Source organism: Carassius gibelio, chromosome B5, assembly GCF_023724105.1.
Source record: "Carassius gibelio isolate Cgi1373 ecotype wild population from Czech Republic chromosome B5, carGib1.2-hapl.c, whole genome shotgun sequence".
Taxonomy (NCBI): Eukaryota; Metazoa; Chordata; class Actinopteri; order Cypriniformes; family Cyprinidae; genus Carassius; species Carassius gibelio.
Window position 1 is genome coordinate 24473983 of NC_068400.1, and position 17452 is coordinate 24491434.

Below are 17452 nucleotides of genomic sequence, written 5' to 3' on the forward strand. Positions count from 1 at the left end.
TTCACACCTCTGACATTTGGCAAAGGACCATTTACATTGGGCAAAGGATTCACCGTTTGTGCTTGGTGTACTTTCACTTTCAATATCACCGTCATCTTCTGGATACAGATATTCCCCTTCAGAATCAGTGTCCGCGAATAGAAGTCCCAACACTTCATTGCGGGTTTATTGAAGCCTTATTGATGCCATTAGATAATAATAAAAATAATAATGATAATAATAATAATCTAATGCCAATACTCGCTGACGTTGACAACATTGGTCAGATAAAATGGCTCACTCTCACAGTAGCTCCGCTTTTTTTCCGATTTTTGAAAATTTAATAATCGATTCATACTCGTCCATAACATACTCGCGATTAATCAATAATCGATTTTTTTCACCACCCCTAGTGGATTGTGTTCACCAACAATGTTTCCTGAGCCCATGTTGAGATTTCCATTACAGTAGCATTCCTGTATGTGATGCAGTGCTGTCTAAGGGCCCGAAGATCACGGATACCCAGTATGGTTTTCCGGCCTTGACCCTTACGCACAGAGATTGCTCCAGATTCTCTGAATCTTTGAATGATATTATGCATTGTAGATGATGATAACTTCAAACTCTTTGCAATTTTTCTCTGAGAAACTCCTTTCTGATATTGGTTAAATATCAATTATCAATTATGGTTAAATATAACCATCTTGACTGAATTGCGTAATTTTATTTATTTATTTATTTCTTTTTGGTAATGAGCTCCATATTATCCTATATCATACTATATGAGCCATAAATACCTAATGTATCAAATGTGATTCTCAACAAAAAATCTATGCAGGGTTAACTTGCAGTGGAAGCTGATTCTACAATTTGAGTGTGAGGAAAGTAAAATTCGAAGAATTGCAGTAGTCAAGTCCACAGTAAAATAGCACCCATGCTAGGCTCTGACTTGCTCCCCTGGTGAAACAACTTTTGAGGTTGGCGAATGTTTTGCAAGTTGGATGCAGGTTGCATACATCACATCTAGTTTTAGGCTTCCTGTCTCAAATGGCTTTCTGACTCCAATTAAATTTGTGAATGTGGTTATTGTTTTTGATGACATTGATGACATTGCAAGTTGAATGTTGGTATTGAAATGTCTGTTGAAGTTGCTTTGTGACCCATAAAGAGGAGGATGATCAAATGAAGGCATAGGTGCTCTTTTGGAGTGCATTTGTTACACAACACATCTTCAGCTTGTTAAAAGTCATGCCACTCTTCGAGCAGTGACTCATGACTTGCTCTCCGTCAGTAACATCTTGAGTCCAGTGCAGAATGAGTAATCGTTCGTTTTGACATTTTAAGCTGCACAAAAGTTAGAAATACCTGTAACCTGGCATTATCTGTATTTTTACATATAACACTTTACAAACAAGGTAACTTGAAATAGGTCAGTGTTTAAGATAAAAAAAAATGTGAAGAATTCTGGAAACCAAAGGCTCAAAAATAATTAAATGAAATATACTGAATATGTTGTTACGATCTGTTTTTATTTTTAGGCCACTTTGGCCATGTTGTGTAGGATCAAAGGTCCTTGAGCCGGGACTCAAATTCAAGACGCCCAGAGCGCAACGCCACTGTATGTTGGAACACTGCTCACAAGGCACCATTGATGCACCAAGAGTTAATTTTTACAAGTATAAATTATATTTGAGAGCTACAGTGGCAGCGGTCAGTGTATATATATATATTATATATATATATATATAAATTTTTTTTTTTTTTTGTGAACTATTCCTTTATCCGAAATGCTATGTTATACTCTCAGAGGAAAGGGTACAAATAAGTCACCGGGGGGGCCTTCAGATTTCCTTATATTACTCATTGCTGTAAGTACATGTAAGTGATCATAATTGGTAAAATAGGGAAACCCATATTTCTGTAGTTATATATTCGTGTTTCATATTAGGGAATCAATTGTTGACTCCTGGAGTCACACATGGTACTTTTGTTTATTGTATTTAATAGGGTTCAGATTCACTTAAATTCATAAATTAGTTCATTTGTATACAAAATATAGAGCCCCTAGATCCAAACAATCAAGCCAGTGGTGAAACTATATTGTGCGACTATATCACATAAGAAGAGACCAGTTACCAGTAACGGTTAATTTCTAAACTTACAAAATAAATATTGAGATTTTCTTACTCCTATGCTAAGAAAATCTTGCTTTACAGAACAATGTGAATGTCCCCATTCTAACTTCTATTGTTTTTCCCGTTGGAATGCTCTGTAGGCTGATATGAGCACACAGGCTCTGAGCCTTCGATATTTATGCTCCTCACACTATAAATAGAGCTTACACACTATCTGTCAGTTGGAGAGCTAGCGTACCTGGGTGGATTGAAGGTATATTTTGGGCCGCTCAAATAAATAAAAGAAAATAGAGATTTTCACAGAGAGTGTATTACTATCTGTTCAGCTAGGGCTGGGCAATATGGGCAAAAAAATTATAACAGTATTTTTTTTTTTTCATATCAGTTGATGTTGATTTTTATCACGATAAAATCTTTATTTCTTTCAAGTTTAAAGCCGGATTTTTGATCCAAAGTTTGAAAGTTGTATAAACTAGACCATTAATTTTCCTTAACAAAATAAATATCTAAATAGAAAAAATTCTTAGATTCTTTATGTTCTAATGATTGATTTTGTTTTAAATCAAGAAACAGGTTTGGGTTGCCTGATAATGTTAATAATAATAATATAACTTTTTGTATTTTAGAAATGTATATTTCATAGTAGCTTTAGTTAAGATGCAGAGGTAATTTTTTTTGTCTATTATCAAAATCAGTATCATCTCAAATTTTTTTTTGCAACCTACGTTTTATATGGTTAAATTTATTCAAGCTTTTATTTATTTATTTATTCATTTTTATTTTTTAAATATATATTATAATTAAGAATCGATTTCCCATGGTAACATACATTTTAAACCATGATAAACACAATTAAAACCACACATATAGATCCTCAATACCATTGTGAAAAATATAACTATATGGTTTTTAGGTAGCATATTTGTATGAAAAACCGTAGTCTAAAAACATTCGGTGTAAATGCGCACATGCTATAGCTTAATCACAAATACATACTACAATTATACACCATTACTCTTGTAGTAAAATTCAGTCTGAATATCCCAAATTTCTGCCACAATACCATGGTGCAGTGAGTGTTACTACAGTAAATGCTTGGTAAATGATGGTGATGTGTAGATTGAAAAGACTTCTGACTGTCTAATTGCAAAAAGTGTTTCCCCTGTTTGGTTTTAAACTCATTTGAATCACAGAGTCATTTGTGTTCATCGCTGAATTCAAGCACTTCACACTGGATCTCACTGTGCTCAGTGTTGCCAACTTCTTTCAATGGAAAGTAGCCAAAACCAGTCAGGCAGTAGATTAGCATATTCGTGATGTCGTCACGTCATATTGCCTTTTACTTTTTTTGTCTCTCTGTGCTCACAAACGGTATTTTCATTTAGCCAGATTCTCAATAAAACTTTTAATTTATTTGACTGTTTCTGGTGTCAGACAACAGGATAAATATAAAATAATGACTGAAACGCTACTCTTTAAAACTAGATTATTTACCAGCTTTCCCTTCCAAGATGTTAATCTGCACAAAAATCCTGATTTGTAATTAAGCAGTCCGTCTAATGAAATCAAACATAAAACAAGACAAAGACAAATCCTGAGCTGTGATTGCAGCTATATTTGCATGCAAAATTAGAAAAGCAACATAATATATTTTTTAACTGAAAGCCCTGCTCCTTTTAGCCTCTTGCTGAACAGAGCAGACACAGAGAAAGAGTTGTGTGCGCGCTGGGAAAGCAAGACATCTCGCTCGTGCAGAAGTAACTGTGAGTCATAGAAACTCGCCTTTCCAGGAAGTCGCTAGATTTGTCGCTAGTCACTTTTTTGGAAGAAAAAAAGTCACTAAATCTTGCAACAAAGTCGCTAAATTGGCAACACTGACAGCACTGCGTAGTGTCACGTTACCTAGTAAACGCATGCGCTCTAGGTAGCTCGCGCTGCGCGGCAGTTTGAACATTTTTCCGAGCGGATAAACGGGCCGTCTGTCATGTTTCAAATCACGCTGTTTCATTCCATTTTTGGAGCATAAACATTATATTGAACATTTATCGAACTATTCATATAGTTTTATCGAGAAATTATATTGCGATAATTATCGTTATTTAATTATTGCCCAGTCCTAAGTTCAGCTATAACTGACCAGCCCTATTGTTCCATGTTGCAACAAAATGTTTTGGATTGCCTTGCAATTATAATGTCAGTCTTTTCTAATGTGAGAAACAGTTTGTCAGTCAGACAGAGCAATTATTTCTGGCACAGTGAAGACTTGCGGACATTTTGTGTGTGTGTGTCTTCTGATCCAATCTTGTATATGTGAAAATCAGTCCTATTTCAAGAAGCTGGTATTGCTTGTTGGGTTTTTTTTTTGTTTTTTTTTTTTTATAATGCTTTACACCAGTCATTGTTTTATGATTGTAAACTTCTTTTTTTGACTTCAACAAAATGCTCAGTAAACATCTGCCTTTGAGTATGTGTGTCACCACAGCCTGTTTTAACAGCATTGCCATGGAGACAGAACAGGGGAAGCAGGAAACAATGGCTGTTCCCTAGGATATCTCTCTCTTTCTCTGCTGGATATGGTGCTCATAATTGCTGCCTGCAATATACATCATGTCATGCCCTCGACAAATGTAAAGGGCTTTGGAAAGCTCTAGCCTATCGTTGGTATGATGCTTGTGACATCACAGATAGCAAACATACTCAGTATAATGATTCCCATAGTGAACTTGTACCACAGTGATTTCAGTTTTAAAAGAGCAACTGAAAGTGTAAAAATCATGTATTATTCAAGCTTTATGACCTAATATGCATTATTACCAAGAAATGTGCATTAGTGGAGTAATTAGAAGAAAGAATGGTAATATGGAAAAAGAAAAAGGAATTTCTATATCATATTTTTTCCCAAAATCAAAAGAAAAAATAGCATTATAAAGTACACACTGTAGCATTATGAAACAATTTTTTGATTAATAAATATGCTTATTCAAGGTGTGTGTGTGTGTGTGTGTGTATATACTTATTTATGCTACATTGATGGGACCAAATGTCCCCACAAGGATAGTAAAACCTGAAAAATTTAGACATTACAGGTCCCCATGATGAGGTGAACATTTTTAGAAAAATAGGATTATTTTAATTGTTTAATAATTGTTTATCTGAAAGTGTAATGATTCAAACAGGTTTTCTGTAAGGGAAAGTCCCCACATTTCACAGAAACAAAAATGTGTATCTGTGTGTGTTTCTTTTTAAGACCATGCATAAAATGTCTCTATGGCTGACAGATATGACAGAAATACCAGTAGATGTCCTGGGAAACTGCACATCTCTGTCATAGGTGTGAGCGCTGTATTTTCGCTTTCTGCTGCGAATCATTAGCCTCGTCCAAAATCACATACTGTCAAATGTGCAAATGTCTTCTCAACTATACAATATATTCAGTGCATGTCATGTAGATTTCAGAATCTCTTTGGAAGCATTTTTTGCCTTGTGTTTTATGAGGGTATTTGGATATACTCCTTTTTTGTTGTTGTAGTGGTTATCGCATATTATGTAAACACTACGGGTCAGAGGTTCGGAATAATTCAGATTTGTTTTTTCATTAGGCTTTTTTTTTATCATAATATTAATTTGGAATCATCATAATAATATAGTGTAAATATAGCATTGCCATAACAGGAATAAATAACATTTTAAAAGATAGTAACATGGAAAATATTATCACAATATTACTGTTTTTTTTACTAAATTTTACTGTTTTTTGATCTATTAAAAACACAGCTTTGGTGAGCAAATATAAAAAAAATTCTTAATTATTAAGTATTTTGATCATTAGTGTTGTAACAAAGTAGGCTGTGATGCTGAAATAGATTAGATGCTGTGATATTTTGTGTTTGGGATTCCTGGCCTCTGGCTTTCTGATGAATTGAAGACGGGGTTTGGATTGAGTGTGGCTGGATGACAGACAAAAACAAAAATAATGGAAACTGACAAAATGGCTGAAATCACTTAAAGCACCACCAAGTACATGCTCATATTCTTTGCGTCTTGCTTAAAAAAATCGCTAAGATTTATTTTTTTGTGAAATTATTTTCTGTATGCAAATATGAATTTCTTTTGATTTTGAGTATTTCCCGAAATTCATCCAAAAGCATCTCATTAGAGATGTTCATGATGAGCATCAATGTGATTAATCATTTTACAGCATTGTGTGGGTGGTGACACTGCAGATTTCGTGAAGCTACTGTGTTGTGTGTTTTGGGCTAGATTCAAAGATGCTATATTTTGGATCATAAAGGATATTACCGCAATATGATAATATATACAAATTCAAACTCATGGACACTGAAATTTTACTTAGGGAAAGTTCATGCATAAATGGGAGAGGCTGAAAGCAGTGGGAGAGTCTGAAAGAAGTGCCATTGCTAATGCTCCTTGTCAGATGTCCTAAAAGATTTGAAACGCTCTCGTACATCATAAAGATGGATCTGGAGTAGGGCTGCAAAATTACTTGAATTTCTAATCACAGTTACAATTATGGATGCCACAATTACGTTATTGTTCAAAGCGCTAATTAATCGTTTAAAGTCCACTTTTGTTATTTGGTGTGCTTAAGATGTGTTTTTTTTCTTTTCACATATTATCTTAAGGTTTTTCCCATTATTTTAATTTTAGTATAACATTATATTACCATTCACATTTTAACTTTTTTTTTTATTTAAAGAAGAAACCAATCCGATGCATAGTTTACAATTGAGGCTTAAAACTATAGAAAAGCACTAAAAAAAAATTCAGTTAGATTGTTTTCAGCTTGTTTTTTTTCATATAAAAATATGGCATGCAGTTGCATCAAACAATGGTTTAAACATCATTCAATGTAAACTGTGATAATCATAATTAATTATCGCAATTTCAATGGAATAATCAACAATTTTTATTTATTTTTTATTTTGTTTACAGAAGAATACTTTTTTTATTTTTTTTTAAATTGGAAATTTTAAAATGTGTGATTATCATTATAAAGTGTGATTACATGTCCAAATATTTTATTTCCTTTCCACAGGGTGCAGGTGGAATTTTATGTAAATGAAAACACATTTAAGGAGAGGCTGAAGCTGTTTTTCATCAAAAACCAAAGGTCAAGTAAGTAACATCTTTTGAACCTTTGAGCCATTTACAGCCAGCAAGACAGAGTCCATTACTGCAAGCATAAACAATACTTAAGATTTTTATGGATCTCGATGTCACTATACATGTACAGTGCCTCCATATTTTTGCCTTTTATGTGGCATATTACAGAAAAAAATCATCATAACAGTGAAGGTGACTTTGTTTGAACTGTTTGTGTGAATTTATGATGGTACTGTAAGTTTGCAGGATTGTCAGACTGCTGAATTATTTATAACACATTTTCCAGATCGTTTTTCTATGGTATGAAGCTCTACTTCATAATTTACTGTATTGCAGGTCTCAGAATACGCCTCTTCAACTTCTCCTTGAAGTTATTAACATGCCTCCTTTATATAATCAGAGTCTCACTTGATGATCCAACTAACCAGGTCACATGTGCACGGTGAGCAAGCATGATTTTTAAAGGGATAAATATAATATGAAAATTGTCATTTATTCATTACTTCATATACTGTATACACTATCATTCAAAAGTTTGCAGTTATTATGATTTTATTATGTTTTCGATACAGGTCCCTTATACCTAATTTCTTAAAGTAAAAAAAAAAAACTTTAATATTTTGAAATATTTTTAGAATTTTAGCTTTTTTTCTGTGAGTAGATGAGTAGATTGAGATCACAAGATCTCAGTGTTCTAGAAGGGTTGTATATACAAAGCTCGTCGGTCAGGTACTGAGGGACCAAATTGTTGAGGGCTCTATACACAAATAGAAGAATTTAAAAATCAATTCTATATTTGATGGGTAACCAGTGCAATGCCGATAAAATAGAGTTATTGGCTCATACTTGCGGGTAACAGAAAGAAGTCTAGCAACTGCATTTTGCACTAGCTGTAGACGGGAGAGAGAAAAGTTTAATATTGGGCCAGAGAGCCATAGTCAACATCTAACACACAATTTTCCTTATGCCCAAATATAATTATTTCAGTTTTATTTTCATTTAAATTTCTAAAATTACTTGAGAGCCATAGCATTAATTCCTATAGACATGCCAACAGTGATTATAAACCATTTTTATCATTGTGCTTTAAAGGAAAATAGATCTGAGTAGCATCAGCACATAGATGAAAGGATACTTTATATTTGTAAAAAATGGACACCAGAGGTAGCATATACAGGGTGAATAATACCGGCCCAAGGATTGATCCCTGTGGAACTCCACAATTAATAGGTATACTAGAGGAGGATTGATGACCAATATGTACTAAAATGTACTAAAAGTACTGTGTAAAACTTTGAAGCCTGATTAAAATATCTCATGAACAGAATTAGCAGTCAAATGCGATTGTAACTGAGTCAATACAACTTTCTCAAGGATCTTTGAAATAAAGGGTAGATTAGAAATAGGACAAAAATTAGAAAAAGAAGACTGATCCAGGTTTGTTCGTTTGTTTGTTTAAGATAAGGCATCACCACTGCACATTTAAGACTTTTAGAGAAGGAACCAGTAGAAAAGCATTTGTTAATAACCAATAACAGACCAGGACCAACTGTGTCCATGATTTGTCTAAGGAAAAGACGTGGACTTATACTCTGGTCTGGAACATTAACTCTTTCCCCATCGTTGACAAGTTTTTCCGGCTTTTTTGTTTTTGCTTTCACTGTTATACACTCAGGGGCACTATTACACATCTTCTGAATAAGTACAAAACCTCCCAAACAAAAACACATGTGAACAGGATGGAGAAACAAGCGATGTATGCAAACAGATGCATATGAAAAACAATGCTATCATCAGCAATAGACTGCATATAAATGAAAACCGTTCCAGGATGTGGTATATGTCTGTGCATGCTTTGGAGGTATTGATGGAAGGCATTAACTGGATTTATGCTTTAATAATCGTACTGAATATTATCCAGTTGTAGTTTTTGCTAAAAATTTGGTTTTCTCAACATTTTGCTCAAAATTATGCATTTTATGAAACCTACCTATATTCAATTGTTGATTTAAAAAGAATGCTTTAAGATAGAATAAAAATTATTGCAAAGTATCAGCAGTCATCTTAGAGGACCGGTACTAACTTCTGTATAATGATTTTACTTCAGTTCTTTGGTGACATGACAACTATGGCACACCAAAACAAAATGCATTATAGCATGTCTCAAAAGCTCTGCATGAGACCGACTCTTGGGATCAGCCCAGACTCATCGTCTGAAGTGTCCATTAGAGTCACTTTTAATACCAGTCACAAAAACCATTCAGGGACAGCGTGTGTTAGTAACTGACAGAAAGAGAGAGCAGTGTGTACTTGTGTGCAGGCATGCTGGGAGAGGAGAGGGTGCCCTACGAGCAGTAATCGCCATCTCATGCTGTCGTTTATGTCAGAGCCAGCATTCATGATCCCTCAGTGTTTCAATCCCAATGCCTTTTTCTTAATGTGTGTTATGTACTAACTGCCTGTTATTGTGATTATAGGAAACATTGCACAAACATCACAGATGCTCTTTGCAGCAAAGCCTGTGGCAACTACACAACGAACCTGACTGCAGATCCCACACAAATAAACTGGTGAGATCTGTCTGCATATTTGATATTGTGATCATAAATCAAACTTATTAAATAATTATTTTTTACAAATATGTATATTTCATTATGTGTTTGTGTTTCTTGTGACATATTTTTGAAGGGAGTTAATATTTTGGGTGAATAGGAGAGTTCCTGTATGGGCGATACAGGTAGGTAGAAGTTTTTTTTTGTTTTGTTTTTTTGTGATTCCTGGAAAGAACCTTTTACTAAATATGCATAAGATCCATTGCAATAATAAACATCTAGGCTGATTAAATGGAAATATAAAAAGCTTGTAGAGAGATGTGTGCATATTGGCTCAATGTCAATATATTTAAATATCTGAAATATGAATACCCTGCTGGAATTCAGATCACTGGATTTGCAAGTACAAAATTGCTTTTATACAGCAGTTCATTAAAGATAAGTTACAGACATACTATTAAAATATATTGAAAATCAGATACTTTGTCTGGATTTGGTCCGCCAAACTAATTTGTTCTAAGCCGCTAAGCCAAAACAACTGTAGAGGTGTTTTTATTCCCGTCTGAATATTTTTTTAATGCACTGTTTGAGTGCAACACTGTTTGAGTGAGTAATTCAGTGATACATTTATGAAAATAGTAACCGGTTTAATTCCTGAATACATCAGGGTGCTTTGAACAAATTGGTTAACTGAATGAATCAATGACTACAAAATCTGACAGTTCTTTGGTTCCTTTTATAAATCAGTGTGCTTTAAAAAAAAAAAAAATTAGTATTTCTCTCATCAAGATGATCTTTTATTTCCATCAACTGGTGTAATGATGTAACTTTCAGCGTTAATGAAAAATACCCCCTACTGCATTAACTGACAGTCTGTCTGGAAGACAGACACACAGAGTGATATAAACAGTGGCAAACAGTGCACAAATTATCCTCTCAGTGGTCCTGACTGTCAGATGCAATTTTCTTTTGTCCCGTTTTCTGTCTGAACTTAACCAGACAGTAATAGAGGTGCACAGGACAGACCCCAGGAGGGTTTTGCAATGCGTAAACTTTTTATTTTTTTAAGAGTGTGCATCACTGTTTGCATGTCTTTATGACAACTAATTGTTTCTCACTCTCACACAGCACTCAGACTCTGATAGGATTTAAAGTTATTTCCTGAAATCTCATTATTCTGTTTTTGATACTCCACTAATCAAAATTATAATGTCTCCTACACCACAGGTGACAGTGGCCTTAATTAGCTTCTTGCAAGCAATGCTCCTGGTGTATCTCAGCTACAAGGTAAGATTGTTGTCATTGTGATTCTGCCCTTGTGAGATTTCTAACCACCGATCTAATATAAATCTGACTATTTCAGCTTCTCTTGGGTTGCTTAAGGGCCACTTTGCATCGTTAGTTCCCCAGTAATGGGAAGTGCTCCTCACTTTTGACAGAAAAAACTTCTCCAACTTGTTTCTTTATTGATTTAACAAGAATAATGCTGGGAGGTTAATCTTTGTTGTAATTAAAGGGTGCATCCCAGTTTGCACACTTACAGTACACTATGCAAAGATTTGTAGTGTACTTCCCATTTGTCATAAATTTTAAATCTGTGAAAATCACCACATCACACAAAGCCTGTTTCCACCACAAAATAAACAGAAAAGGTCATTGCAATTTTGACATTTTCTCAGAATTATGAGTTTAAATCACATATTTTCTGCCTTTTTTTTTCTCAGAATTCTGAAGTTTACATCTTGTAATTCAGTTTTTTGTTTCAGCTGTGGAAAATGTCATTGTGAATTTATCGCTCAACGCTGACTTTCCTTCTCTGAATTTAAGGTTTATCAGTTTATCTCAAAATTATAAGATTAAAAGTCGCAAATACCTTTTTTATCTTGCTATTCTGCTGTGGAAATGGGCTTCCATACAAAATAGTACAAACTACTTAGGTCATCCAAGATATATCAAAATCTCTATTTTCACACTGTAAATTGGATGCAATGATTCCCAAGTCACTATTTAGGACGGATTATTTTAGATTAGTATGTTTTTATTAATTTATATATTTATTTTTGTGCAATACATTTGCATTAAATATGCTTTTTTGTATGCTTCTGCAGTATAACATTTTTATTTCTAGGGGAACATTTGGGAGCAGATTTTCCAAATCTCCTTCATCATTGAGATGATCAATACAGTGCCATTCATAATTACAGTAAGTTATGAAGATATCTGGTGGACACAGAAGCATGTATCAAGTTGCTGCTGTCAAACAGAACATTGATGATAGTAATTATTGAGTACTGTTGGGATAGTATTGTTGTGATTGATGGTAATTATATGAGTAGCCATTGCCATTTGAAAGCCATTTGTGATAGGGAATGATTATAACTGAAATGCAACAATTAGCCAAGAAACAAATAACAATTTTTTGATCTGCATTCAGTGGGAGCTAATTATAGGATGTTTAATTCCTTTCTGCTAATGCCATTACAGATGTAAAAGTTATAGAGTGGAACACAACAGTTGTGCTTTTTTGTTACAAATGTTTTTACTTTCTTATACTAGATTGAAATATGTCTGATACAGTCATCCTTCATTCTATGAGTGTCTTCTTTTCTAGATCTTTTGGCCTCCGCTGAGGAACATATTTGTTCCCGTGTTTCTTAACTGTTGGCTTGCCAAATCCGCGCTGGAGAACATGATTGTAAGTCATTTTTGCAGCTCTGCAGTGCATTTCACATGCCTATGGGAAATCAAGTTGGGTGTTTTAGCAGAATAATGGGTGGTTTTTGATAATATTGCTTTGTTGGGAAGCTGTACTTCATTATCCACTTGACAAATTCAAATGCATCATCAATGAACTAAAATTTGAGAGAGTGGCAGCGTTCCCTTCCCTGCCAGATGGTCGGGTCAAATGGCCAGAGAGAACCTGGCAGGGGGTATGTCCTTTTACAAATGCTTTAAGCAAAGATATTGGTTGATGAGAAATACTAGCCATAACCAAAATGTAACATGGAAGAAATATTTCCCTATTTTACCCAAAAGTTTCTTTAAAATATATTTTCCTAGTGAGGTGAATATTACGAAAAAGGCTGTCATTAAAGGCATGATCCCTTGGGCCTGACATTTTAGTTAACATGTGTATCTCATATATAATTGAGCTGTACAGTTATTAAAGGGTATTCACATTTTTCTTACTACTGTCTATTTTGCTCTATTACATTCAGCCGAATAGAAGAATAAGTTATTTGAGGAGCACTAGACCTTCATTGTACAATGAATGAAAGATAATGAAGGTTATTAAGTTCTCTTTAAAGCAGGCACTTAAATGGGCTGTCTTTCTATCAGAACAGGGGTTTTACAGTTATATCACGTTGCCTGCAGTATGCGTTTTATTCTTGTACTTGTCTTGGTTTATTCTCTGAGGGATGAGATCACTTTCGCCTATCTCTGTTCCTTTCTAGAATGATCTCCATCGTGCCATTCAGCGCACACACTCTGCCATGTTCAACCAGGTCCTCATTCTGATCTGCACTCTGCTCTGTCTGGTCTTTACTGGGTAAAGCTCTTTGATCTCTTACAACTCTGATGATGCTTCAGCCTTTTACAGGCTTGGATCTAATGCAGCAAATCTGAAACAGTCACACTCAGATGAATTAACTGTCCTGATCATTAATGCATCAAATCGTCCAAAAATATTTTTTACCCCTGCAGTGTCAAAACAAGATGCTACTGTTTTATTAGAAATTCTAAAACGAACTCTACCGGGTTGTTAATAGAATACAACAGTCACAGCTCACTTTTTTCTGCAGTCTGGGTTCTGGAAGTATTTCCCTATTCATTTTCTCTGTAGGGATTGAAAAATAAATCCTTAGTAAGGAGCCGTAAGCCATAAACTGAACCACCCAGCTCTGGCATGAATCTTATTATAAACTTTGTTTCAAAGCAAAAAAGTCTATGTAAATCTGAGAAAAGACTGTGAACTTTATGCCTTTTATAAAAACAGTGTATGTCATGTAGCCATCATCACAATAATAAATTACATTTTAAAATATTTTCAAATAGAAAACAGTAATTTTAGAATGTATTAAAAATTCATTGTTTATGACTGTTTTTGCTGCATTTTATAAGTCCGTCTTGAACAGTAAATACTTAAATTGTTGGAAAAAAAACTATATTTGCTATATTTGTGCTATATTTGGAAGGATTCATTATTTAAAAGAAACAACTCAAATTTCTTAAAAAAAAACTAAAATCGTGTTGTTTTTTAACAAAGTTGAAGTGTTAGTAGCAGAAGTAGTAATGTAGTTAAATTTCTGTCATTCTCAGGTGGTCAAACTACAGTAATTATTAGCCCATGTGTTTTATTTTGTATTAGCATATATTTGTATATATTTATCTGATACACTTTTATCAGTATATTGGGTATTGGTTCTGAATAAAGTTCTTACGGACTACAACTACCACAGAATCTAATAAATCACACAACTGTTACAGTCCCTATGTATTTACATTATCATTTAAATTGATGTTAGTGGTTTTAAAATTCCCATTTTAGACATGACATGTAATATGTTGTAGAGCAAAATGTGAAAGTCTTGAAATAATGCTAACCACAGACCTTATTTTACTCAAAATCGAAAACTGTTATTTTAAAAACCCATTTGAAATTCCCGAGGGAGCCCATGGTGAAATGGCCTTCTGGGCAAGCCTACAAATTGCCATCATGACTGAGCAGCTCTATTGAACCCTATTCATGGAAAGAGTCTTGAAATGTCTTTCTAATGAAACTATCAACAGTACTATGATGCTAAATTTATCAAAATCTCTATTTTCAAAATAGTTTCCTTAAGTTTTTTTCTAATACTCCATAGGGCTTGTGGGATTCAGCACCTCGAGCGGGCAGGGAAGACTCTCACACTTTTCGATGCTTTATATTTCTGCATCGTCACCTTCTCGACTGTTGGTTATGGAGACGTCACACCAAGAATCTGGCCGTCTCAGCTACTCGTGGTCATCATGATCTGTGTGGCTCTGGTGGTGCTGCCATTACAGGTGAAACGACCACAAACAGCACAATCACTAGCCTTCAGTATTAAAAGAATACTTAGGTCATCCAAGATATAGATTCATTTGTTGTTCATTGGAACAGATTTGGAAAAATTACCATTACATCACTTTCTTACTAGTGGATTTTCTGCAGTTAATAGGTGCCGTCAGAATGAGAGTCCAAACAGCTTAACATCTTGTAAAGTGAAATGCAGCATATTTGTAATAAAGAAATTCATTAAGATGTTTTAAAGAGCCAGTAAGATGAAAATTCTAAGCTTCCTATCACTGTTTATTAGTCCTGTACATTAGGTTTAAATCCATCCAAGGTTAAAAAACATTGTAATTTTGTCAAAATATCATTTTAAAATTACCTCAATTCTCAGAGATCCCCAAACGGTTCGCGCGAAGCTGTTCAAAAGATTCAGTTTCCTTAAACCCCACCTTTCGGTAGCATACTGTGTTCTGATTGGTCAACTAACATAGTCAGGTTTGATTGGTTGTTCCGCACACAACTTCACGGTAAACTATGCGTTAGCATCTGTTTGGGGTGAATTATGTCTTATTCCTCTCATCGCGAAGCAAACAGTAAAATAAAAAACTAAATACACGGTCTATAACAGTCTCGGTGCTTTTTCTTCTGTGCGTGTGTATTCAAGCCGCGCGCTCCAGTTTGAATCTGAATAGCGCGTTCAGCGCAGGGGCGTGGTCACGAAGGGAGACATGAAAAACAGATATCGCGTTGTTTTCATATGGATTACTTTATCACAGAATATCTGTTTTCGGCAGCACTTGCTTAGTTTTAAAGTAGACATGTCAAGCTTTCTATATATATCTCTCTCATGTCTCTTCGTTGAGTATTCACAGAGTTACACTTCATTTTAATGACGTGTTTGTAAATGACGATCAGCACAAACAAAGGCTGCAGACAGCACACATAACTGATAAGACGCTCGGGAGAAAACAGACACATAACTTCATAATCATACTTCGCGTTGTGAATCGGAGATGTTCGTTGTTCTAAATAAAGTTGGTAATGAACCATCTTTTATGGCCAAACGCTTTGAAAATCCCGCTGTACTCACCGAGATTAGAAAAGCAGTCATCAGTGAAATGTTGTGAACACAACAAAAGGGATTTGTTGTACTGCTCTGGTATTGTGGTGAAAATGAATTTTAGCCATTGGTTCTTCTGATTTTCATTCTTTGGCAGTGAAAACAAAACAAACTTGCCTTTACAATTAAAAACACACTGTCTCCTCGACATGATGCTCTCACACCAACCAGAGCGTCTGTGTGGGGGGGTGGGGCAGGTCAGAGTTCCGTTTCTCCCAAGACGGTAGGTGGAGATTATTATGCAAAGTGCTCCTAGTGACGTACATAGAGATGGGCAAAAGATTTGAAATCTATAACGACTCGTTTCAGCGATTCAGAGTCGACTCCTTACTTTAGAAGCCAATAACTTTATAAATCGTGTACTTTTTGGTTTAATTATTTGCACATTGTTTACACTGATGGACAGCTACATCATACACTGTAATACAGGTAATTTTTGATTTCCCATCTATGTGGCTCTTTAAACCTTGAACCATTGCTTCTGTCCAAAATACAAGTCCTTTATCCATAGTATTGTTTTCTCTAGTGAAAGTCATCTTACTTTAATCAGAAGAGAAATATGCACAGATCAAGCACAATTAACGAGTGAAAAAAGTCAGAAAAGACAGTTCAAATGTAAAACATCTAAATGATGGATTTGTTTCTTAAACTTTTCACTTCACAAGATGTTTATTGCTGGACTGGTGTCCAGACTGGTGGACTGGATTATTTTGATGTTTTTATTGATGTCTGGGCTCTCATTCTGCCGGCACCCATTCACTACAGAGGATCCACTGGTGAACAAGTAGCGTGATGCTAAATTTCTCCAAATCTGATGGAGAAATAAACTCATCTACATCTTAAAAGGTCTGAGGGTGAGTTAATATTCAGCTAATTTTTGTTTGTGTGAACTATTCCTTTAATGCCCTGCCATGTTTAAATTTACACAGCTTAATGAAGAGAGACTGAGCACTTTTTGCATTTAATTTTTTAGATGATTAAAGCAGAAATAAGTGGAATGGTTAATAATATACTGCATTTTTTTCAAAATACTTAATTTTTTGTCTCTCATTTTGTCACCAGTTTGAGGAGTTGGCGTATCTTTGGATGGAGAGGCAGAAGTCAGGTGGAAACTACAGCAGACATCGTGCTCAGACAGAGAAACATGTGGTTCTCTGCGTCACTTCGCTCAAAATAGACCTGCTTATGGATTTCCTCAACGAGTTCTATGCCCACCCGAGACTACAGGTACATACATCATCCCATATATGCAAGTGTTTATTTTTGCTCTGTGTATTCCAACAATTTGTATTAGAATCTAGCTCAGTATGTGATGGTAATACCATTAATTCTCTAATGTGTTGTAGGATTATTATGTGGTGATACTCTGTCCCTCTGAGATGGACATCCAGGTGCGGCGTATACTGCAGATCCCGTTGTGGTCTCAGCGGGTCATCTACCTCCAAGGCTCTGCATTGAAGGATCAAGACCTGATGAGAGCCAAGTATGTTTTACAATTGTGGTTCTT

At 34.9% G+C, this 17452-nt stretch overlaps 1 protein-coding gene across 7 annotated transcripts in view; it reads left to right on the plus strand.

Moving 5' to 3' along the window:
• Positions 1–17452, plus strand: part of kcnt1b (potassium sodium-activated channel subfamily T member 1b) — an 85803-nt gene that overhangs the window by 41807 nt on the left and 26544 nt on the right. For all 7 annotated transcript variants that reach the window (XM_052557217.1, XM_052557218.1, XM_052557220.1 and 4 more), the window contains 11 exons: positions 7171–7250; positions 7575–7680; positions 9716–9808; positions 9927–9975; positions 11018–11077; positions 11919–11993; positions 12402–12485; positions 13246–13340; positions 14656–14836; positions 17008–17172; positions 17292–17428. In XM_052557217.1, the coding sequence (XP_052413177.1) occupies positions 7171–7250; positions 7575–7680; positions 9716–9808; positions 9927–9975; positions 11018–11077; positions 11919–11993; positions 12402–12485; positions 13246–13340; positions 14656–14836; positions 17008–17172; positions 17292–17428 (1125 nt within the window). The remainder of the gene's footprint in view (positions 1–7170; positions 7251–7574; positions 7681–9715; positions 9809–9926; positions 9976–11017; positions 11078–11918; positions 11994–12401; positions 12486–13245; positions 13341–14655; positions 14837–17007; positions 17173–17291; positions 17429–17452) is intronic.